We start from the raw sequence: 24,955 nt of genomic DNA on the forward strand, positions 1-24,955 counted from the left end.
TCTCCCTCCTCTGGACATATTCAGGCTTAGCTTATCAATAGTTTTCTTGAATTGTGCTCAGAACTGGACACACTGTTTCAGGTGAGGGATTCTATGAGCTGTCTTTAGGAACTCTGTATTGGCTCTTAGTAATTATAATAGACCTTTCTAAGTGTGCACAGACCAATATTTAATGATATGTTCTAGTATCATTCCTGGTGTTGATGTCAAGCTGACAGGTTGGTTGTTGCTTGGTTGTTGCCCTTCTTGAGGATGAGAGCTATGTTTGCTTTCTCCAATTTGCTAGGATCTCTGCAATTCTCCTAGACTTCTCAAAAATTACTGATGGTGAATCTGAGATAATATCTGTAAGTTCTTTTAATACTCTTGACTGCAACTTATCTCATCCTGAATACTATTCTTTTACTACCTCTTTACTATTTCTGGGCTACGGTCTCCTAACTGCACCATTTATTCTGTTGCCTGGGCATGGGCGATCAACCTCGCCGGGTGATGATGAACAAATAACCACGAATACAACATAACTATTTGGTAGAAAAACTGGCCACAACATTTTATTGGTTACAGAAGTAAAGGGTTGGCTGCCCTACATGGGTCCTGGATCAACGATCGAACAGCCCAATGCTGCCCGATCATAACAAGCCACGGCGCAACCGATACCGGACCCGGTAGTCGGTATCTCTAGCGCCACCTGGTGGCAACAGCGATATTATCTCCCCTCCCCCCTTTTGCCAATGAAAAAAGGGGGGGGGGATTGAAGAATACTGTTTTTTTGGGTTTTTTGAAATAATTATCTCTTCTGTTAGCATTTCACCACCTTCTCCACACAGTGGCCTACCATATCCTAGTTCTTCCTTTTTCTTCAGACATAACCAAGAAAGACTTTTTATTGTTTTTAACCTCTTAAGCAAGTCCGAGCTTGTTCTCTACCTTAATTCCTTTGATTTTCTTCCAACACATGTTGGCTATTCATGTTTTCCCGCTTTTTCCATTTCTGGTACTTTTAAATCTTAGCTCAGTTATGTCCTTTAGACACAACCCACTTTCCTCCTCAATAGAACTGTTTGAAATTGTGCCTTCAACATATAACTTTTAAGAGGTGACCATCCATCATGAGCCAATTTCTATTTTAGTATTCCTGACCATGGGATTACACCCAGTATTTCCCCAAAGTTACTGGAATCAGCATTCTTAAAGCCTAGAACCCATGTCTGAGTATGCTTGGCTTCCCCTTTTCATTTTATAATAAACTCTAGAAGAACAGTCACTTCTAACTAAGGAACCTTCCACCCATTAACCAGGCCATCACTGTTGGTTAGGATCAGATCTAAAATAGCAGCTCCCTTTGTTAACACTTCCATCTTCTGGACAATGGAATATCTACAAGGCAAGTGAGGAATTTGTTGGTGCTTATATTCTTGATGACATGTGACTTCCAACAATAATCAGGATAATTCAAAATATATATATACATATATATCTCCTTTCTTAAGATATACATATCTCTCCTTTCTTAATGTTTAGTTATCTGTTCCAAAAAAAAACATCATCCAAACCTCAGTCTTGCTTGGGGGTATTTAGCATACTCCTATAATGGCATCACTGTTGTTTCTCCCCCTCTTAATTTTTACCCTGATGTTCTCAACCTGGCTTTCAAAAGCTTGTGCCATATTAACATATGTTAATGTCATATTAATATCATCTTTCAGATGTAACAAGAATTATAATTTTGTAGTTCTCTTGACTGAGATATTTAAGTAAGTGGAGATAGAATTGTGATGCCCTGAAGCAATAACTCTCAACAGACGGCTAGTTGACCATTCATAACATGATGGTACTGTGTTTCAAAGGGAGATATCAAGGTGGCCCAAACAAGCCTACAAGAGTGGCAGAATTGACTCATTTTACTTGCTGCCATTAGAAAAAAAAGGGAGAGGCTAAGTGTTCATGTTACAAAAAGTCAGTCTGTGTTGTAACGGAGACTGAAAGGAGGAGAGAAGTGATTTTGCTCTCTGCAGGAAATCCTATGACACATGGGATCTGGATATTTGATGGATATATGATATCTGGATATATGAGACTTTAGTATTGTTGACACTCATCATAGGCTCAGCCTTAAAATGTGTGTGTAAATAAACCTTTTATCGTGTAAATGCCAGATGTCTCCAGCAACTTCCATTTAAGTCAAATTAATCCAGGTAAAGCCCTTCCTCTGACACCTCTTACTGCTTAGAAGTAGGATGCCTGTAGCACATAACAGTATGCTATCTATGATTTAGAATTGAAGATTCATGTGTGTATGCAGAAAGGGGGAATGAAAACAGAAATGTAAGATGTAACCAATACTCAAAACCACAGGCCAGAGTTTGGTAGGGATGCAGAGCAAAAAACAGAAATCACATTATAACTTGGAATGTGGGTTTGAAGACACATACTCAGTTTTCAGCCTGCATCCTCTCTTCCCTGCCTTAAAACTGAACCCATCAAAACCTGAGTTGTTATTTTAGGATGTGAATACAAGAATCTCCTTTGTTTTACAAGACCCTCTCAGCTGTGGACGCTCCTCGACACTCATTCAAAGGAAAACATGTTGCCCCAGATCCAAGCATAAAAGGTAAAAAATGTAAACTGAACTAGAATGATGCTTCTATGGTTGACATTCACAAAGCCATTTCGATTATTTGGCCATTCATATTGAAATTAGTAAGATTTAAACATCCTTTACCAGTGTGTAGCTGTAGAGATTTCAGCTTTTATGCTGTCTGCAACCTAAATGGCCTAGGAACAAAGATGGGAGGGATGCTCCCAGGAGAACTAAAGCCTGTTTACACATATAAATTATTGGCCTTTTGCTTAAGAAAAAAAGAGTATCTTGACCTTAAGGCCCAGTTGAAATCCACCATTCTCTGCCACAAAAGGATCTTTTTAGGACTTTGACAGCATCCTTTTAATTAAGCCGCACAGACAACAGTCTACCACTTGAAAAGTCACCAGGCTGTCCCTAATGGCCAGGAGCCCAGATTCAAAATAGCATTTGTGCTCTTCCCAGAAAAATCTCTAATGCGAGAAAGATGCTGCCATTCCTGGATGTGTGCGCTGTTTAGACACTCTTTGGCAGCTTAGCATCCTCTCTACTGTTCAGCTTCTGGGATAATGAGTCAATCCTTGGCCCCTTTCTCCAGGACACTGCTTTCAGACAGTTCTTTGGCATAATCACATTAACAACTGTAGGACTTGGTCTAGCAATAAACAAAGCCCATCCTCGTTGCCACGGAACACCTGGGAATTTCCTAGCATCCTCTTTCCTGCCTACTATCATCACTGCTTAATCTGTAACATTGTGAAGAGCCAACATTTGCCTGGAGGAGCAATGCCCAAGAATTTGCAAGCTCTGGCTAGGGGGAGGGGGTGAAGAAGGGTTTTCCACTTTAAAGCAGGCTCCAAAGACCTGTTGTTTGCATATAGTATATTCCTTCAAGTTGACTAATGGCAGCCACATCAATTTCATAGGGTTTTCTTAAGCACTAATTTACTCTCCATATAGCCTACATCTTGTGTTCTCTAACGGTCCTTCTTTGCCCTAGCCAGGTCTAACTAGCCTTAATTTCTAAACTCAGGTGGATTTGGTCCCTTCTGAGTATTTTGGCAACTGATTTGTTCAAATGCAAACAGACCCCGGAATTATTCTCTTCTGGAGGTAGTGTGCTTCTGTACATCCATTGTTGGGGGGACCGTGAATGCAGCAGGGGTGCTGATACACTCATTCCTTGCTTGGGGCTTTCCCACAGGCATTGGCCACTATGTGAGCAGAATACTGAACTGCATAGACCTTTGTCTCATCCAGCAAGGCTCTAACAATTATTTCTTTGTTAGGCAGACTATTGTCAAACTGTTCAAACTGGGTTAGAAGATAGTTTCCTGATAGTGGATAACCTCTCTGATTTTTTTAAACTATGTATGCACTGAGGCCTGGAGAAGGCAATACTTCTGCAGCTGGGAGGAGAGGGAAGATGAGTGTCATTAGAGACACAGCAGCTGGAACGCTGAAAGAGGTGATGTTAAATGGAGCTAGAGTTTCTAGATGGATTTAGCTAAAACTAAATGTACAGCTGGGGGGAGAATGTCAGGGTTTTTTTAAAATCTGTACAGGAATCATCTATGTTGTAAGTATGCCCTTTCCCCAAAGCACCCATCGATGCTCTAGCTTTATCTATGTTAGTAAGAAAAACAAAACATTGCAGATTACATTCCACCTCCAATATTCCCTGATCCAGAGAAAACTAAACCCTATTTTTCCCTTTGAATGTCTCACCAATTAGTAAAGTGGGAGGCATGTAACAGTATTTTCAGAGGATTTGTTATGGTGATTTGTATGTCTCAAAATATCCAAAGACATGGATGCTCTTGAAGAGAATTCACAATATGTCTAGAACATAACAGCAGTGGTGGAGAAATAGTTCTTCATAAATATTTCTTCATAGTTCTGGTGAGAAGTTTGATAAGAGAAATGTGAGATAGATAGGGACAAATGCATATAGATAAAAAACTTTGAACCTCAGCTATTATTAAGCATCAAAGCTGATCCTCTGAAATTCTGCAGCAGATCCAGAAATCAATTTTCTGCCTGACACTCCCTGAGGACCACACAGTAATATAAAAATGGAAGCCCACCTCTGGGTTTTGAAATAGATCAGTATTAATGTTGAACAGTACTGCGAGGAGCTGTAATCTATCTAACCACCCTTTCATACTACATCTTTATAGCACTATGATTCCACTTTAACTGCCCTAATAACATTCTTTGGAATCCTAGGAATTATCGTTTGGTGAGGCACTAGAGCTCTCCAGTTGAGAATTCATAATAACACTCCCAAGATTGTGTATCTCCAGAATTACATAGTATGGAATGACGGCAGTTAAGATGGAAACATAGTGCTATACAGTGTGAAAGGCAAGTTACCACTCCTGCAGCTTCATGAAAGAGACAATTCGCCCTTTTATTGAACCAAAAAGCACAGTCCGGTGAGTCCAAAGGGGTTAAGGGTTACCAACACTTTGATTAATACAACCAATTTGGACTAAAAGAGGCGAATGAAAGACGCCTGTAGGACAACCTCATCAGTTGGACTCCTGGGATGGAAGGACATACATACTATTACAGTAACATTGAAATGTATTACATATTTTATTTAATTTAGTATTTGCCAAATAGCTACTTGGGTCAGAAATGATGTAAGCCTATTCTTCAATTGTCTTGATTTAGAAAGAAAAGACCCAGTTAATCCTCTGTCCTTCCATTTTTTCTGCTGCTTTAAAATAGCCTGGCTTGTGTTTTTGTCCACTTTCCCTCTTTGCCACTCTCTTTGTTCAGTTGCTGTAAACTGAGTTGCAAATGCAAAAGTAGTTTGCACTCCGTTATCTTGGCAAGGTGAGGAAGAGGTAGAATCTTTCTTTCACAGTAGGTTCAGGCAAATGTTCAAAGCTCCTAGCTCATCAAATGTTGTGGAGTATTTACATAATAGTAGAGTACTTCCTCCCTAAGCACACACTACTAATCACTATCTTGAGAAATATCCTGAACTGTAGATCTGATCAGCTAAATTGAAATGATGTAACGATGTTTCTTGTTCTCTCTCACTTCTCTCATCTACCTCTTCTTCTGCCTTTGACATATTCCCAGCTTCCTCCCACCTACAAGACTAGAGAAGCATTTGGAGCAATGCTGCCAGGCAGGACATGCATTCTCTTATACTTGATACTGACTCTTACACTTCAGTGGTTTCAACAAAGCAGAAGCAGCTGGAATCTCCTCCTCTCAAGCACAAGCCTTAGCATGTTCAGCCCATCAGTGGGAGGACATGAGTGAGCGGAAGGCTTTAATCACCCAGCACTTGGGAGAACTAAAAGCTGGGAAGTGACACAAACCCACCAAAGATAGGTTTATAGAAAGCAAAGAAGTAACACTACCCAAAGAGGAAACGGAGGAAAGTTGAGTGGTGAGTAAGAGGCTCTCATCAGCTTAACTGGACAAAGAAGTCAGTCTTTGGTATGGTTTATTCGATTGTAGGATCCAAGAGCTCTCATTAGCTCTGATATAGTTCAAAGGTTTAGGTGCCTCTTTTGATTCATTTTCAAACCCACTCACCTCTTTTTATAAGGAGTTATGCCCTCCTTGTGTCATTATTGGACTGCAAAACCCATCAGTTCTAACTGACATCACTGATAGTGAGGGAGTCTTGTGGGCGCAGTCCAACGGCACATGATTTCTACTCCTTCTGTACATCCTATGATGCTCTCACAATATATATTCCTAAACACATAATGGCCTGAGTACGATTTTTGTGCCACTTAGAATAGATTGTGTCACTAAACATTGATTCATCATTCAGCGATTAGGTCAATAGATATAGCTGGAAAAAAAACAAGAGGATTCAGACCATGATTATCCTATTATGTTTCAACTATAAATGCTGAATATCACTCCAGGAGAAAGGCAGCATATAATTCAAATTAAATTACATAATAAGAAATAATAAAAGTTACTGGGGTTTTTTTTTAGCAATTCATTTCAAACTGTTTTAATTCAATCATTTTCAACAGAATTTCCAAATTGTTTTTATTTGTTATTTACAGTATATCTTAATAGAAAAACAGGATTGATCATTGTTGTTCTCCTCCTCCACAAGTTTGTTAGACAATAGCCCTGGACCAATGGTTTTCCCCAAATTATCAGTTTCTGCATCAAATTGCTGATATTTTGAATACTTTTTTGTTGCTGTTATTTGCCATAAAATCCACTTTTACTCACGGTGACCTTATGAATGTGAGACCTCTAAGAACATGGTCACAAACATCTTTGTTCAAGTCTTTCAAATTTGGGATAGTTATGGATTTTTCAATTGAAGTAATTAATCAGTAATGTAGTCTTCATTTTCCCCCACTGCTTTTCATGTTTCTGAGTATTATTATCTTTTCCAAAAAGTAATGACATTTCATGATGTGTACAAAATATGGTAGCCTCAGTTTAGACATTTTGGCTTCTATGGAAGGCTCAGACCTGATTTGCTCTGGGAGCCTTTATGTGTTTTTTCAGCACTCCACAGTATCCATAGAGCTCTCCTCCAGCACCATAATGCAAATCAGCTGATTCTCTTGATTGAAGATAATGCCTTGGATAACAACATCATTCAATTCACAGGATACAGTGTTTCCTTATCGAAGTGCAGCACTTTTTCATGCTGTGATCCTGTGGAGACACCACCCACTCCAAGCCAATTCAGTGTGTGCACAGAAGCACACAACTTTATGAGGATTTCTGCCCATACCAATGATGTGACCATGTGGGAAATATTAATGCCTGCAACACTTTAATAGGCACCATGTGCTCATGAAACCATTTCAGTCCATAGTGTAACAAGTCTGTGGGTTTTTATAATACTCCCTCAGTTTTGCCTAATTGAAAATATTACTGTTAATGAACCGTATTTTTCTGCAATGCTGTCTTATGACAAGACAGACTTTTAGACCATCAGCATCTATCCATCCTGTAGCTGGGTCTCTCCAAAATTTCAGCCCAAAAATTCTTTTTGGATCTGCTACCAGAAACTCTTCAATGCTGATAAGGAGACATAGACTTTCAAGATATCTTGACTGAAGTATGAAATGTGAAGTCTCTTTGTGTAAAGCACATGGTTTAGTCCTGATTCTAGGTTCAAGGCAGGGCTTGTACAAGGGATTCTCAGTGAGCCTCCTCTTCTGAGTGAGACCAATTCCTTCACAACACTCTTCCCACCATCTTTTTGTTTATCTCTAGTTCTAAGACCACATTCCAGAAGCTGCGACAATGTGTGTGTGTAGTGTGTTGCTTGTCTGGAATGAATGGGCCCAGGTCTGGTTGGGGGGTGAAGGGGGGCATAAAAAGGAAAAGGAAAGGCCATGAATTTACCCACAGCAGTACAGGAGAGCACCTAGGCACAGAATAGCAATTCTTTATACATTTGCTCACATATTTATATCGTTTCTCAGTATGGCTAGGAGGAGGACAGTGTTTCTGGGCTTCTAAGATCCTTGTTTTTCTGTAGCTAGTAGTGAGAGAAGAACAGCAATTCAGTGGCGATTACAAGGGGGAATAGGAAAAGATTTAACCTCTTCCTCTTTAAGGCGTCAGCAAACAGGAAGTTAAACCTTCCTCTAGAGCAGGGGTCCTCAAACTTTTGAAGCAGAGGGCCGGTCCACAATCCTTCAGACTGTTGTGGGGCCAAATTATCATTTGAAAAAAAATACAAATTCCTATGCATACTACACATGTCTTATTTGTAGTGAAACAACAACAATGAAAGAACAATACAATATTTAAAAATGAAAACAATTTTAACCAACATAAACCTATCAGGATTTCAATGGAAAGTGTGGGCCTGCTACTGGCCAATGAAATAATCAAGTTAATTAGGATTGTTGTTGTTGTGTGACTTCAAGTCATTTCAGACTTTGGCCGAGCCTAAGTCTAAAATTAATTATTTATTTACTGCATTTATTTACTACATTTATATCCCACCCTTCTCACCCTGAAGGGGACTCAGAGCAGCTATATGTACATACAATATATTATATTATTAGCATAGCACAATATTAGCATTATATAATTCTATATTGAACTATACCACTATACTATTATATGTTATGTAATATATAACATATAATTAATATCATTATATGGTATTATTATTAGTATTATATTGTATAACATAATATTATTATCAATATTATATGTATATACAATATATTATATTATTAAAACTAATACAAAAATATTATATTATAAAACTGACGGCAGGGGCCAGGTAAATGACCTTGGAGGGCCGCATCCGGCCCCCGGGCCTTAGTTTGGGGACCCCTGCTCTACAGACTGAAATGTGCAGGTGTGGATATTTTCCAGACCCTAAACTCACCTTGGGCATGGGACCTTGAAGCAAAAACAGTTATATATCCCAATGTAGATATAAACCAAAATGCACCTGATTGGATTCTGAAATAAGATATTTCTCCACCATGCAGCTAATAAGAAGTCCTATCCACCTACACAATCAGAATTCACCTATGTCAATCATTTTTTAAAAAACAGGATAAATGAAGATGTTTTTCGCCTAAGTAGCCCTACTGCTCTACATAAATTGTTTCTTCAATACTTGACAATTCTTTTAAAAACACAAACTTCATTGGGTTGTTGTATGTTTTCCAGGCTGTATGGCCATGTTCTAGAAGTATTCTCTCCTGCCGTTTCGCCCACATCTATGGCAAGCATCCTCAGAGGTTGTGAGGATGCCTGCCATAGATGTGGGCAAAACGTCAGGAGAGAATACTTCTAGAACATGACTATACAGACCAGAAAACATACAACAACCCTGTGATCCTGTGATCGAGGTGACCACCCCCCCCCAGGACTTTGTAAAAGATAGTTCAAAAATCAAGACTTTATGTTCTATATTCCATATATTTATAGTAGAAGGTGATTGAGACTTTTTACTGGAGTTTACTGTGGTTTACTAAAACTCTCTGCACAAAAGGTGTTTGACCTTTTAGCCTGAGGCAAGAGATAACAACTTCGTGAATTGTAAAATCATGCTGCTAAAACTCCACTTTTATGAATTTCCATGCTGGGTTCTCCAGATGTTATGAACTTCGTTCTTATCAAATATTTTCAATTGTTTATATCATTCATGATTCCCCTTTATGAAATGTAACTCACTTTTATGAATTCTCCCTTATTTCAATGAAATCTATCTATCTGCCTATATGTATTTGTACTCTTTGGAATCCCCGGAAAATATGTATTTTTCCCAGCCTGGGTTATATTCCAACTTTATTTTATTTTTCATTTTATTTCATATAATTGTCAAATCATGAAATCAAATAGGAAATATTTTGAACTCAACATGAACCCCAGAACCTATCCCATTTCCTATGACCCAGGCTTCCTTTCCCAAAAAAACAAAAGGATAATCTGCCACCGCTAAATCCAATCAAATTCAAATTGCATGGACAATATAGGGCTTGAGTCACCGAATTCGGAGTGTTGACCTAAAGGAGATTCGCCCCAAGGCAAACATTGTCATATCTCACCCAAAGAAATATCCAGGACACCTCAGGAAGGCGCCCTGCAGAGCCTGTCAATATGGCTCATCACCACCCATCTTTGCTTCCATCTCTGACACCCCAAGGCATATCTAAAATCTGTATATGTGACAGAAACCCGGACATCCTTGATTGCTGCCATTAATAAAATAGCACCCTTTAGAAATCAGTCTAGCAGGACTTAAGCCTCTGGTTCCTGTCCCCGTCACCTCATTGTTTCGCTAACTCCCGCCTTCTCTCTCCTGATTGGCCCAAGTGGAGACGTAAGGCAGCTTCCTATTGGGCCAACGGAGCGAGGCGGGAAAACGAAAGCCCGCCTCGTTCAACCTTCTAGCCTATCAACGATCAGATGGGCGGGGAAGCAGGGCGGGAAATTCCAAGGGCTGTCAGACTGAAATTTTGTATAAATATGGCTTTATTTTGATTGTATGGGACTGCTGGTAAGTCGAATGATCGCTACCAGAGTCCTCTTCAGCTGAATTGCTCAATAAAGACTCCTTGGCGGATTTTCCTTCAACTTTGGCGGACCTTCTTCATTTCGGCTTCAGGTTGCATTGCGGCTCGTATTTTCCTTTTGGCTCCGCCAAGGTCCGTTCTCTCAGGACCGGATCGGGTCTCTCCTCAAGGGCCCCGATCCCCTAAAATGCGGTCGACAACAATCCCGTCCATGAAAGCCTTCGACAACACAACAAACTTCATTCTTCTTGCACTAGTACTCCAATCTTTCTAGGAGAGAATTTCAGATCCTTTAAACATGTTCTTCCTTGTTTTCTCCTTGGATATTCACATCTGGATAAGCCTAAAGGCATTGTTAGCACCAGAGACTTCTGAAGAACACTTTAGGCCTAAATTATGTCTGCCTACCAATAACAGCAGTATCACAGGATTTGCATCAAGAACATCAAAGAACTGGTAACAATTGCTATACATATAGCAGGGGCAGTAGAGTGATAATTTATTTCATATGACTCGATCAGTCCTGTTAGATTCTCTTTTCAACAGAAAATTATACACAATGCAATCTCAATGTTCTGTTTATTCAAACCTTTAGAAATCTGTTTCCAATCTCCTCATGCCATTACAAGAGAGACTCATCAAGAGAAAATCCAATTAGCAAAGAACATGGTTGCAACATGCAAGAGACTCCAGAAAGAGCAAAGCTCTGGCATGAATGTGACAATACTGCAGATGACTTTAAGTCATTAAAAGGCACTGAGAATTGCTGCCCACACCCATGTAAGCCTATAACAGCCAGAATAATTCTTTCTCCCTCCCTCACACTCACAAACATGCAGGCACAGCTGCCTTTTATTTACCGTGACAAAATAAATATCAGCCAAACTTCATAGGAAAGCTGTCAGGAAAATATCCCTGAAACAAGGTTTGTTACGCTTTGCTACCTTTGTTACACTTACAGGTAAGCTTGGCCCCCAGACTTACCAGAAAGCCTGTTGTAAACTGTAATATAGCTCATTTCAAGATGGGGTAGATGATATTTCATCCTATGGTACTTGAATCTTCTCCTCTAAGAGACTGCATGGGTATTGCAGACTTCTAGAGGATGAGCCAAACAGCACTTCCAGGAGGCAGCCCAGAGAGGATAGAAAATGGCCCCCCAGAGATCACCCAACATTCAAGCCCTGGCTACCTTCCCACCCTCCCTCTATGCACTTGTGTTTTATATTGACACAACTGATCACGTCTTATTTATATTGTCACAACTCTGGTGGTGCAGAGATGGTGGTGCCTTGTGAGCTCTTCATTCTCAATAAGGGATCTACATAACGGACCTTGGAGATGTTGGCAAATAGGGTTAGGCCCAGCCAGAAGCCAGAAGCATTCACCACTCCTAGGTTCTCCAGATCTCTGAGCAGAGTCCTGAGTCTCGAGTCTTCATAAGTCACCTCCAGGTAGGAGAAAAGGGTACAAATTCTTCTTTGGGTGGGCTCAGTTCTGGCCAAGAGGAAAGGGCTGTATGCAAATCTCCAGCTCAGCTAATAGGGAAGCTGTTTAATACATTTTGCAAGGTTTAATGGATTCGTTGCTGCAATTTGAAAATACATTTTTCAGAGATTCCTCCTCCTTCCCACTCATTGTTGCCCCAAGGCTCATGCTCTGCTCTTCTCTGCATCCACCTTCTGGCTAGAAGATAACCAAATAGACTGAACATCTCTTGTCTCCCTATGTGAAAGCAAATAATTTCACCTTTCTCTTCAAACAGTCCCTTTAGCTAAGATATGCTCGGAATGTGTTTGAATTACATGTTTTCAGCAACTGTAGCTAATATTTAATGACATCCTTAACAGCTGTCCCTAGGTGCCAAGTTTTGACCTTGGAAACCTCCTGGTTTGGAATGATCCTGAAAGGACAAACCGAGTGGCACCACATAGGGGCTGTAAACCCACATGGACTCCACAGTTGTCACTCCATGGCTGCTGCAAGGCAGTCAAGTCAGGGGCTGGTATGATGGATAGGAGGCAAGTTACTGGAATCTTAGATCCATCCCACATGCCAAACCAGCATTACAACAACTATAAGCAATACAATTTCAGTTTCTTCTCCTACAAGCTGCAAATTGCACTCTCATATTTCCTTCTGCCAGACCCTACTTTTCATCACTTGGTCCACACTCCCAGGTTTAACCACTACCTGCACTTGCACATAACAGACATGTACACAATTCTGTAGAGAAAATAACAGTTCTATAGAATTCTAGTTTATCAGGGACAAGGCAGTATTAGTGGTGCATATTTCCCAATCCACATTTGGATACCATGGTGTCCAAATCTGGCTTGTCTCTCTCCATCAAGAAAATCCTGTAATTTATTCTAGGTTTTTATTATTATTATTATTATTATTATTATTATTATTATTATTATTATTAGGATCCTCCGGTGGCCTAGGGGATAAAAGCCTAGTGACTTGAAGGTTGGGTTGCTGACCTGAAGGCTGCCAGGTTCGAATCCCACCCGGGGAGAGCGCGGATGAGCTCCCTCTATCGGCTCCAGCTCCATGCTGGACATGAGAGAAGCCTCCCACAAGGATGGTAAAACATCAAAACAATGTCCTTGCAGACGGCCAATTCTCTCACTCCAGAAGCAACTCCGGTTGCTCCTGACACGAAAAAAAAATATTATTAATTTACTTACTTGCTTATGCCCCATTTTATTTCCCCAAAGAGGACTCAAAAGTTTATTTTCTCTGTCTTGTTGTGGGTAGGAGTATAATTTTTGGCTGTTTATTTTGAATTCCACCTATGTTCCTATCCCATCCTTTAGTCATATCAAGTTGCAAAATGTTTTCGCACACATTTTAACTATTTCCATTATTTCATGTATACAGCCTTTGGAAACTTGCAGATGTCTGTAGCATGGTGTCCTTGGACTCATAATAAATCTTGGAAGGTGCAAAATTAGTTATTTCAAGAATATCAAAACCACACTCACAAATTCTATCCATAGCTAAGATAAAGAAGACAGATTACTGGATTACTGGATTTGAACACATCATGGTATAAAAACCAAAGATTAAGATTCTTCTGTTTGTTGTTCTTGCAGTGAGATTGAGCCGACATGCTGATTCATGTTTGAATCCTGGCCTGTGACCATTCTCTGATAACTGTGTAATTGTTGCAGATTATGATCATCCATTTGTTGCTTTTAATTGCCATTAAGTTGACTTCAACTTATAATGAAGCCATGGTTTCCTTGAGTGAGTTCATTCACCTTGAATGTAGCCTTCTTTTTCTGGTGTCTTCTACCTTACCAAGCATTATTGTCTTTTCTAGCAAATCTTGTCTTCTTGTGATATGGCCAACGTGCAGCATCCTCAGTTTAGTCATCTCTGCATCGAGGGGAGCATTCAGGGGGTTTCCTCTAGGACCCACTTATTTGTCTTTTTAGACATCCAAGGTATCCATAGAAATCTAATCTAGCACCATACTTCAAATGAATTGATTTTTTTCCTCTTAGCTTTCTTCAGTATCCAGCTTTCCTAACCATACATAGAGATGGGAAATCCACACAGCATTATTATCTCTTTCTAAGCATAGTTACTAATCCAAACAATTCCTTTCAACCTTAAACTGATTTAATAATAGGATCAAAAGACAGTTTAAATACGCCTTGGGTATAGCTGATTTTTTTTCTCAAAATGTTTTAAGATCCTGTTTTTTTCCTTTTATTGCAAAGCAAACAAATAATGTAAACACAAACTACCTGATTGTTCCTTCCTTCTTTGTAGGAATGCCACCTTTATTTAATTTGTAGCAAATAAGGAACAAAGTTATAGTTTCACAATTGCCTTTGATCAAAACCTCTGGAGCGTCATTTTGGGCAGCAGGCCAGAGTTGTTCAAGCAGTTTCTTTTGCATAGATCTATGGACATCACAAGCATGCTATGAACACTAGAGAAATTAAGTCTTTCTTTAAAATTCTTCTGTGGTTTACAGGATTGCCATGTTTGGAAACTTAAAAGTATTGCTGGAGACAAAGGTTACCAAAACGAACTAGCCATGAATGAGCTGCCCTAATTAATTGTATTCCCAGGTTTCCAACTCATATGGTTAATGATGACATCAGAGTGCCTCTGTGGGCCTGTTTCCTTGTAAATCATTCCACGCTATCCCCATGCTATTAATACAACTGGAGGCAAATGGCCCTGAAGCAGGGCCCAGCTTACATGATCCCATGTTTAAAATTAGAGAGGAATTTTGAAGTAATAACCTAAAAGGGGAAGAAAGTTCCAAATAAAGAGGGTTTCCTGCTGGAAGCTATGAAGTGGAAGCATAGGTATCTAAAATCAACCAGGAAAATTCCTTCTGCTTTAAAATAAAAACTCTTGGAAAAGTAACTGACTGGAAAGGTCTCGGGTCACTCTCATTATCGCTCCTGATTACATCTTTGCTCCTCTCAGTAAATTAATACACATTAATGTACTAGCACTTAAACCGCATGTTCTGAAATCAACCAGAAGCATTACTATGTGCAAAAAAGTTCCTCTAACCATCTGACCTCAGCCTCTTTTGGCAATCTTGTCTGGTTCTCTTATTCCAATGGTTCTCAGCCTGTGTCCCCCCAGGTGTTTTGGCCTTCAACTCCAGAAATCCTAACAGCTGGTAAACTGGCTGGGATATCTGAGAGTTGTAGGCCAAAACACCTGGGGGCCTGGGGACCCATGGGTTGAGAATCACTGCTCACCAGTGATATCATTTCTGGGCACTTGCATCTTCATACGTCTATGACCACATATGCTGTGGGAAAGTGGGCTATGCCCACAGCAGGCACCCTGATGTTCCCAGAACCTTCTTAACCCTAGAATGATTCACCTACTCAAAATTTCTAAAGCATCATGACCAGGATAGATTTAGTTCAACCAGTGTGAATATATGTACCAAAATACTGTTAGCAAACTCATAACATGAGGTTGCAACAGGTAATCTGTAAGAAAGAAATACTACTGCAAATACTTTCCAGATAAAGAAATATGGAGTAGAAATAATAAGATCTTCATACCATCATGACATGTCACATATATTATATGATTCCTAGCACAATAGCAGAGCAATAACCATGGTCTGTTGCAAATCATGGTTGTTGCAAACCTTCTTGTAGTCCAGTTGGCACTGATAGGAACTTACTAGGCTAAGTGGAACAGGTCAGAATAGACAGGTCAAAAATCTCATTAATATTTTAAGAAATGCAATGAAAATTAGATTGAAAGATTTTCATATCTAGCAGTGACTCCTTTCTCTTGCCATTCAAAACCATCACCACAATCCACTGTCATCAAAAACCTTCTCAGGAATCAATTACTTTAATAACTCAATCTTCATCCTCAACAAAGTTTAAGTACAACTATCCCTACTTTATTCAATACTAAATAAATAAAATACATGAAGAAAAACTGCCCCCTTGCCAAACAAAACTACACATTTCAATGCCTGGACTGAATTCAGAGTTGATGCAATATGTGCTCCGATCCAGCCATGAACAAAGCTTGGGAGCAGTATGCAACTAATAACAGCATTAACTCTCAACATATTACTTTGGAAGTATTTTATATTAACAATGGTTACCACATTTGGGAAGCAATGTAACAATTGCTAATTTCTTAGCGCAACAATGTTTATTTGTTACTCTGGAAACATTGCTTTCAGGGGATCATTTTGGAAATCTTTGGCCATTTTTGTATTTTTAAGTAATGAATTTGTTTTTAAAGGAGTATTCAAAGCCATGTGTTGCACATATATAACAAGAGAGGCACAGCCTGTGGTTACAAGGTCATTCCCACCGCAAATATGTTTCCTGAATGTACCTCTAAAATGCCTGAACAGAAATGATGTGTGGTTGATTTGCTCACAGCCATTAGCCACTACCTTACACACTGTGCCTCTGAGGGCATAAAAAACATATTGGGTGAGAGAAAAGTCTTATCTAATTCAGCATTCTTCCCTCACAGTGGCCAAATCGAAGCACAGCAGACCACCCCCATTTGAATCCCCAACAGCTAAAACGCAGAAGTAATTACAACATGGTTGTCTATGAAACTGCCCAATCTCCCTTAAAGCTAGCTAAACTGAATTCCTTCTTGAAATGAAGTTTAGTTGTACTAAAATTACAAACTCCACAATACAAGAGCTAGTCCTCCTTTTCTGCTGACCTGCCATCCCTTTTGTATACTGCTCATATAATGTTGCATAATGCCATCATAATAATTAGGTTTTTCAAAATACTCACGTTTAATGCAGCGATTTGTCCCAGGAGCAGTTGTCCACCCTGAGCAGCATTGTCCTCCACAGACATTAGGCCTAGGCAAATGCAAATAACAAGATTAACAGAAAATGTTTCTAGTTTCCCAAATACATCCTTATTAATTCGGACAATAATGAGGACCCTCCAGATATTATTGGATTCCAGTATGCCTCAGCCACAGTCAGAAGATCCCAGCGCCCTTCCAAACAGCCGTATCACTCAGAATATCAAGGTGGAAAATCTCACAATATCTGCTTTGAACTGGGTTATCTGAGTCCACACTGCCATATAATCCAGTTCAAAGCAGATAATGTGGGATTTTATTCAACGGTGTGGAAGGGGCCCTAGTCAAGATGATGAGAGTTGTAGGCCAATATTTGTATATTCACCAACATTTCACAGATGAAAACCAGGACATACAGTATGGCAAAGCTCCCATCTACACTGCCATATAATGCAGCTTGAAATTGTGTTATATGGACAGTGTAGATGCATGTAATGCAGTTAACCGCAATGAACTGCATTATATGAGTCTAGACTGACCATATGTGTAGATGGGGCCAAAGCAGCATCATTATCAAGATGATGAAGGTTATTAGGGAGCTAAGAGAGGCTGCAGCAGTTTGTTTTTGCTGGAGCCTATTGGGACAGGAAGATTCTGCCTCCATATTCCTGAGTTAATTGAGTGCAAACTGCTTTTGCACTTTAAACTCAGTTTGCAGCAACTGAAGTCAAGCAAGACAAAGTAGGGAACTGGGGGCCCTTCTACATTGCCATATCATCCAGATTATCAAAGCAGATAGGCATATTTGACCTGGATTTTATTAGTCTATACTTCCATATAATCCATTTCAAAGCAGATAATCTGGATTTTATATGGCAGTGTTGAAGGTTCCTGGGAAGAGAAACTGGGACATTTTAAAAGCATCTGAAAAAGTGGAATGTTTAATCCGAACTATCCCTGTCAAGGGCATGCATCTAGAGGGATACTGGATATAGGTGTAATTAGGGAGCACCCGGTGGCGTAGCATGTTAAAGTGCTGAGCTACTGAACATGCGGTTCGAATCCAGGGAGTGGAGTGAGCGCCCGCTGTTAGCCCCAGCTTCTGCCAACCTAGCAGTTCAAAAACATGCAAATGTGTGTAGATCAATAGGTACCGCTCCGGTGGGAAGGCAACGGCGCTCCATGCAGTCATGCCGGCCACATGATCTTGGAGGTTTCTACGGATAATGCCGGCTCTTCAGCTTAGAAATGGATATGGGCACCAACCCCCAGAGTCAGACACGACTGGACTTAATGTCAGTGGAAATCCTTTACCTTTACCTATGGGACTGTGAGGTGGGAGGAGGAAATGTGGTAAGGGAATGGTAAATATATGTTACAGACTCGTATTCCTCAGTTAGATAATATAATGAAGTGCTCCAAACCATTTGGTGTGAGCTTGTGAGTACATAGACTATCTAGTTTAATAACTTACATGTGTTTCCTTCAGAAGCTCAGAGACTTGCTTCCTTAACCTGTGTAGTTTTGTTAAGGTGCACTGTTGACAAGGCCTCCTTTATGCTTTTCTCCAGGCCAGATTTCTATTGTAGTGAAGATGGCTATTTCACAGCATCGCGTTCTTCCCCAAGGATTTGCTAACTGGACCTTTTGTGAAACTACTGAACATGATTGCTAAGGGGGAAAAACATTTCCTGTTCTTGCCTCACATTATTGGCACAGTCTGGCAGTGGTTCCTGCAGGCAGCACAAATCACCCCATGAAGAGAACAGCTCTGGCTGTAAACCAGACCTGCAATTCCTGATGGGATAAACTCCAGATCCCTGACAAATATAAGACCACTGCCTGCTTGTGCACAAGCACAGCTTGTTCACATTAAAAGAAAAGGTATATTGCTAACACCTGGCTACCATCCTGAGTGGAAAAAATGTAGTGTGGGGTTCCTGTTATTTGTTTAACCTTAAGGCAATGTTTCATAAACTTCTGATAACCAAAACCTTATTCAGCCACTCTGGATTTGGTTTATCCAGTATGTGAGGAGTGTGAACATATGTGTCTCCTGTGCTTTGTAATATTGTGAAGACCTGAAAGCCTTCACCATAGTCTTGAACCATCCTGCTTGTTGTGTGCCTTCAAATTATTTCCAACTTATGTCAGCCCTTTCATGTTCAGTGTATGGCATGATTTGTGCAGAGTGGGGGTGCCATTTCCTTCCTCTGAAATTGAGAGTGAGATCTGGCTAAGGCCATCCATGGCTGAGTGGAGATTCAATCCCTGATATTCCAGAATCCTAGTCCAACAATCAAACCACTAAACTCAGCGGGCTCTCATTCATCCCATTGGCCCGAAAGAGAAAAGATAAGCAGAGCTGATTGTGGCCCATGGGTTGCACTTTTCTCACCTGCAGTAAGCAAAGGGTAAGCATATAATTTAACAGGTATTACCTGTCACTTACTGTTCAGGAGCACTGTAAATTACACTTTCTAATGAGGGCTGAGGTGAAGTTTGTGAATCTAGAACATTAACATTTTAGTTCTATCTGAAGCATGGGACATTAATGCAGAGCATTCAAATGTTGTTTCCATGCAAGTGCGGGAGCCCAAAGAGGGTGTGCCTTGTGGTGCACCTCGCGGCCAGGGCTTGCTCTCACCTCCACTGCTGTCCTGTGTCATTTCACTAACTGGGATATATGGGGGAGAGCTGCTCTTCAAATCTATAGTGGGTTGAGTCAGTGGATAATGTGGATATGGCAGGTCCAATGTGCTATATTTGTGCTTATTGCCATAATAATAATAATAATAATAATAATAATAATAATAATAATAATAATAATAATAATAATACTTTGTGTTCCACCCTATCTCCCAGAGGGGACTCGGGGTGGATACCAACATACAATGGCAAACATTCAATGCCTCCATAAAACAAACAAATACTGACATAAAATCCCAGAGAAACCCCACATATGAAAAGAACATTAAAAACCTAACATCAATTTAAAATCTAACATCAGTAAATTAACTCTAACATCAATAAATTAAACTAGGCGTAGTCAAACAAAATTATATAATAGCATAAAATCTAAGCAAACATCCACAATAATTTACAACAGCCAACTAGAGTTCACAAAACAGTGTGTGTTGGTTGTGTACATTTGTTTTCCTCTTTTCTGGACCTCTTTAAGCATCAATAGGAGATGGGTGAGAAATCAGCACTTATTCAGGGATTGTTGAGTTGTATTACCCCAAAGTACAGTATTTCCAAATACTAACCAGGTCTGATATAGTTTAATTTCTGAAATCAGGTGAGATCTGGTGCTACTGCCTTCCCAGTGTGAATCTATAAACCATGGTTGGGGAATCTGCTGTCCCAGCTGCTGCTAAGTTGTAATTATCATCACCCCCAACACAATCTATGCTATTTAGGACTGATGGGCTTTGCAATCCAACAATAACTGGAAGGTCAGACATTCTCCATCCCTGCTGTAAAACGGACAACTGAGGCACAGGTTATGAAAAAATCATTTCTTGAAGCCTTCAAACAAACATAGTGACCCAGAGTGCAATTGACAGGACATTCCACCCAGTCCTGGTGCTCCAAAGAACAATATTATCAAATAAATGTTTTGCATTTTAATTGTACATGTTAAAAATCTTATCTGTATATTGAGAAATAAGAAACTGTTTCAAAATTATTTCCAAAGTGTACAAAATGCATGGGAGGAGCACATACATTTACTGCCAATAAAACCTGTGGTATCAAGTTAAGGTTCATTGTACCAAGTAAGGCAAGTGGCATATTTTTCTCTACTTCCAATTAAAGAATTTTAATAGCCGATCACATGCATTGGTTAGGGGCCCTGGATATGGCTATGGAGATGACTAAAGAGCCTGTTACCTTTCCTCTGCACAATAACCAGCCCCAGCAAGCATCTGGTTGCATTTAAACAATTTACTCAACATCTGAGTGGTTTGAATGCTGTGCGGTTTTTGCTGCCTTAGAAAGAATTCAAAATAAATTCCTGTAGCTTTGAGGACCACCACGTGTTTACAGTTCAGGGAAGGTTGGTGCTCTCAGGAAGGAACAGTCAGCATCCTGCTACTGAGCACCGAGGTAGAATCCCCCACCCACTCTCTTTCCAGCATCGTCATCTCCTGGTCCATCCCGGACAGTAAACACACAAGTCACAGGGTACATACAGATCTCGAGGCTAAGCCCAGCCTGGATCCTGCTGAGTCTCTAAAAGTACAGTCCCCCATCCCCCATTTAATCTAGTCCAGTTGCTTCTAGCCAGAAGGTGGATGCAAAGAAGAATGGATCTTCTGCCCAGGCACAAAATAACTGGAAGGAAAGGGGGGAACTAAGGAAACACACAGAGCCTCCTAGAAAGAGTCTTGGCAAATTGCAGCAACAAATCAATGAGACCTTTTAAATTGTAGCAAACTGCTGTTCTAGTTTCCTCTTGCAGTGAACAGAGCCCTTCAAAATTGAAAAATGTTCACTCTCATCTTGCACCTGGAGATGACAGGCCAAGCCTTGAGCTCTGACAGCCCCACTCTGCTGCCCTCTACTGTGCCATCCTGTACTTTAAATCAATGCTTCTACTTAAAGCGGTAAACTAGTGCTGGTCCTCAAGCCATTGACAACTGGTCCCTGAAGAGTTTCAGGAAAGAAACACTTGTTGTTTATGGGTCACTTTAAATTTGTGGGGTGGGACCCTACAGGTCCTCCACATTATGTAGCTTATGAAGCACTGTTTTAAATCGCACACTCTACAGATCATCTACCGGTATCATGATTAATCAGCAGAACCAATTCTACACATGGCTTAATGACCAATATAGCCATTTGACCTATAAAGCAGTCTGGCATGTTTCTAATGTCTCACATGCCACTGAAATTCAAAGGGTGGCCCAACAGCTATGGGGAAGTTCTGGTCCTCCAGATGTTGTTGGGCCCAGTCCCCCATCAACCCTTCTCAGATCGACCAATCAACAGGTCATAGTAACTCCTAGTTCAACAAATAGAAGGCACAAGTTCTATATCTCTGTGTCATGATGTTCAGTTTAAAGGCAACTCAAGAATACACATGAATAACAATGTTGAAGCCAGAGTTTGGAAATGTTACTCTAAACTACAGTTAGTAAAGGTAATTTTTTTCCTCAGACATTAAGGCTAGTCATGTCTAGCTCTCGGGGTTAGTGCTCATCTCCATTTCTAAGCCGAAGAACCAGTGTTTGACTGCATGGAGTACCGTTACCTTCCTGCTTGAGCAGTACCTATTGATCTATTCACATTTGCATGTTTTCAAACTGCTAGGTTGGCAGAAGCTGGGGTTAACAGCGGGAGCTCACCCCATTCCCTGGATTCAAATCGCTGACTTTTCAGTCAGCAAGTTCAGCAGCTCAGCGGCTTATCCGCTGTGCCACCGGGGGCTCCCAGTTATAGGATGTTAAAGTGACCCATAGCTCCCACTGTCCACAACAAATGAAGGATTATAGGAGCTGCAGTCAAAGAAGTAAATTATCTGATATCTGCACTTAAGGCTCTAAAACAAAATAGTGGGAAAGTAGGATAATGAAATAGTTATGTCTTTGCCCAGAAATCCCTGCTGTTAACCTAATTTATCTGGCCTAGCTTCTAAATAGATGCAAAACATATTAGCTACTCCTCAAATTTCATTTCCCCCTCAGCTGGAATCAGGGGAGACAGTTTAATTAAAGATGTCAAATCGCAAGTATGTTTGTATTTTAACATGCTACGAGAACTAGTCATTTTTTCCTCCCTCTCCCACTTCACTGTAGTCCCAGTCAAAACCACACTCAGAAATAGAGCCAGGCCTACCATTAGGATGAGTGGGGCAGTTATCCAGAGCACTAGATTTTAGATATCATAAACAAGCAGCAAAGCATTAGTTATTTATGTCATTAAGTGCATTTCTGCTGCCAAGAATGGGGGAAGTACTTGTGATGTTTTCTGCCTTATATGCCAAAATAACTTGGCTGGCTTTTGGGATTTGTCACATGAGTGACTGGAGGACACCTTCCACTCTTCTCCCTCAGGTGGCAAAATGTATTGGACCATTATTGTCTCTAAGGTACAATTCAGTCTGGAAGGGAAATTATCACAGGTACCAGTGGCAGCTTCCCACCTTGGAACGATGACACCCGAGTTGGGGAACGGGGAGACAATTTTCTCCCCATTCCTGCATGTCAACATCCCAGCCCTAACACACTTGTGCTCACCACTATGAATTTTTAAACAGAAACCTTTCCAACCCCATGCTCTCTAGATATAATACATGTATGATATTCTCTTTTTCTCGCATAAGCATGGTGAGAGGTACAGTTCAAAATATCTGAAAGGTAAGTCTTTGGAAAGGCAAATGAAACACTACCTAGTTTGACCCTTCCAATAGGAATGGCTGCAGGGATACATCTCACTAATGCTACAGCCATACAATTAACATAAAAACGTATTACACTTTCCATGGTGTTGTCTAGTGCTAACTCTCTATTAGAGTCTCTAGTTAGTACACACACTTAGCAGCTAACTCACATCAGACACCTGCTTTGTTGAAAAGAGGCAGCTTTGGTCACCTTCTAGATGACCTACACAGGGAACTGGAGAGGGGAAGTGTGTCCCTATTGAGTTTGCTGAACCTCATAGTGGCTTTTCATATCGTTGACTATGGCATCCTTCTGAATCTCCTCTCTGGGATGACTTTTGGGGGTACCATTTTACAGTAGCTCCCATTTCTTGGAGGGGCAGACACAGAAGGTGTTGCTAGGGCATGTCTATTGGACACCCCTGGCTTGGTTCAGTTCCATATGCTTGTTAACATCTACCTGAATCTGCTGGGAGACATCAGACGGAGATTTGGGGTTCACTGTCATCAGAATACTGATGGATCCCAATTCCACCTTTCCATCCAATTCTAAGGAAGCTGTTTCTGTATTAAACTGATGTCTGCTGTGAATAATTGACTGGATTAGGATGAATTAGTTGAAACTTAATCCAGACAAGACAAGAATGTTCCTCATCAGTCAGAAGGTCATAGAATCATAGAATAGTAGAGTTGGAAGAAACCTCATGGGCCATCCAGTCCAACCCCCTGCCAAGAAGCAGGAAATCGCATTCAAAGCACCCCCAACAGATGGCCATCCAGCCTCTGCTTAAAAGCCTCCAAAGAAGGAGCCTCCACCACAGTCCGGGGCAGAGAGTTCCACTGCCAAACAGCTCTCACAGTGAGGAAGTTCTTCCTGATGTTCAGGTGGAATCTCCTTTCCTGTAGTTTGAAGCCATTGTTCTGCGTCCTAGTCTCCAGGGCAGCAGAAAATAATCTTGCTCCCTCCTCCCTATGACTTCCCCTCACATATTTATACATAGCTATCGTGTCTCTTCTCAGCCTTCTCTTCTGCAGGCTAAACATGCCTAGTTCTTTAAGCTGCTCCTCATAGGGCTTGTTCTCCAGACCCTTGATCATTTTAGTTGCCTTCCTCTAGACACATTCCAGCTTATCAACATCTCCCTTTAATTGCGGTGCCCAGAATTGGACACAGTGTGATTCCAGCTGTGGTCTGACCAAAGCAGAATAGAGAAGCATGACTTCCCTGGATCTAGACACTATACTCCTATTGATGCAGGCCAAAATCCCATTGGCTTTTTAAGCAGCTGCATCACATTGTGGGCTCATTCTATTGGGGAATAGGGATTCAACATATGCAGGATTGGATTATACTCCCTGAAATTTCAGGTTTGCAGTTTTGGTGACTTCCTGGACCAGATTTGAGCCTGGGTGTCCAGGTTTCAGCTGTGGCTTGGAGTGCATGTGTACAGTTAAAACATGTGTGCCAGATGCACCCATTCCTTGAAAAGCAAGATCTGGTTACAGTAACAAATGCCTTTGTTACATCCCATTTGGGCTGTTGTACTGTATTTTCCATGAGGCTGCCTTTGGAAATTGTCTGGAAACAAGTGGGTTCAAAATGCTGCAGCCAGGCTGTTAGCCAGGCTTGATTACAGGGATCATGAATTCTCCTGTTAAACAGCCATATTGGCCAGTGGTTCA

The 24,955-nt window shown here is 40.6% G+C and overlaps 1 protein-coding gene across 2 annotated transcripts in view; it reads right to left on the reverse strand.

Moving 5' to 3' along the window:
* The window catches only part of ltbp2 (latent transforming growth factor beta binding protein 2), a 153,575-nt gene that overhangs the window by 121,610 nt on the left and 7,010 nt on the right, over positions 1–24,955 (reverse strand). For both annotated transcript variants that reach the window (XM_008124397.3, XM_016991324.2), the window contains exon 2: positions 16,869–16,939. In XM_008124397.3, coding sequence (XP_008122604.2) covers positions 16,869–16,939 — 71 coding nt within the window. The remainder of the gene's footprint in view (positions 1–16,868; positions 16,940–24,955) is intronic.

This window comes from Anolis carolinensis, chromosome 1 (assembly GCF_035594765.1).
Source record: "Anolis carolinensis isolate JA03-04 chromosome 1, rAnoCar3.1.pri, whole genome shotgun sequence".
NCBI lineage: Eukaryota > Metazoa > Chordata > Lepidosauria > Squamata > Dactyloidae > Anolis > Anolis carolinensis.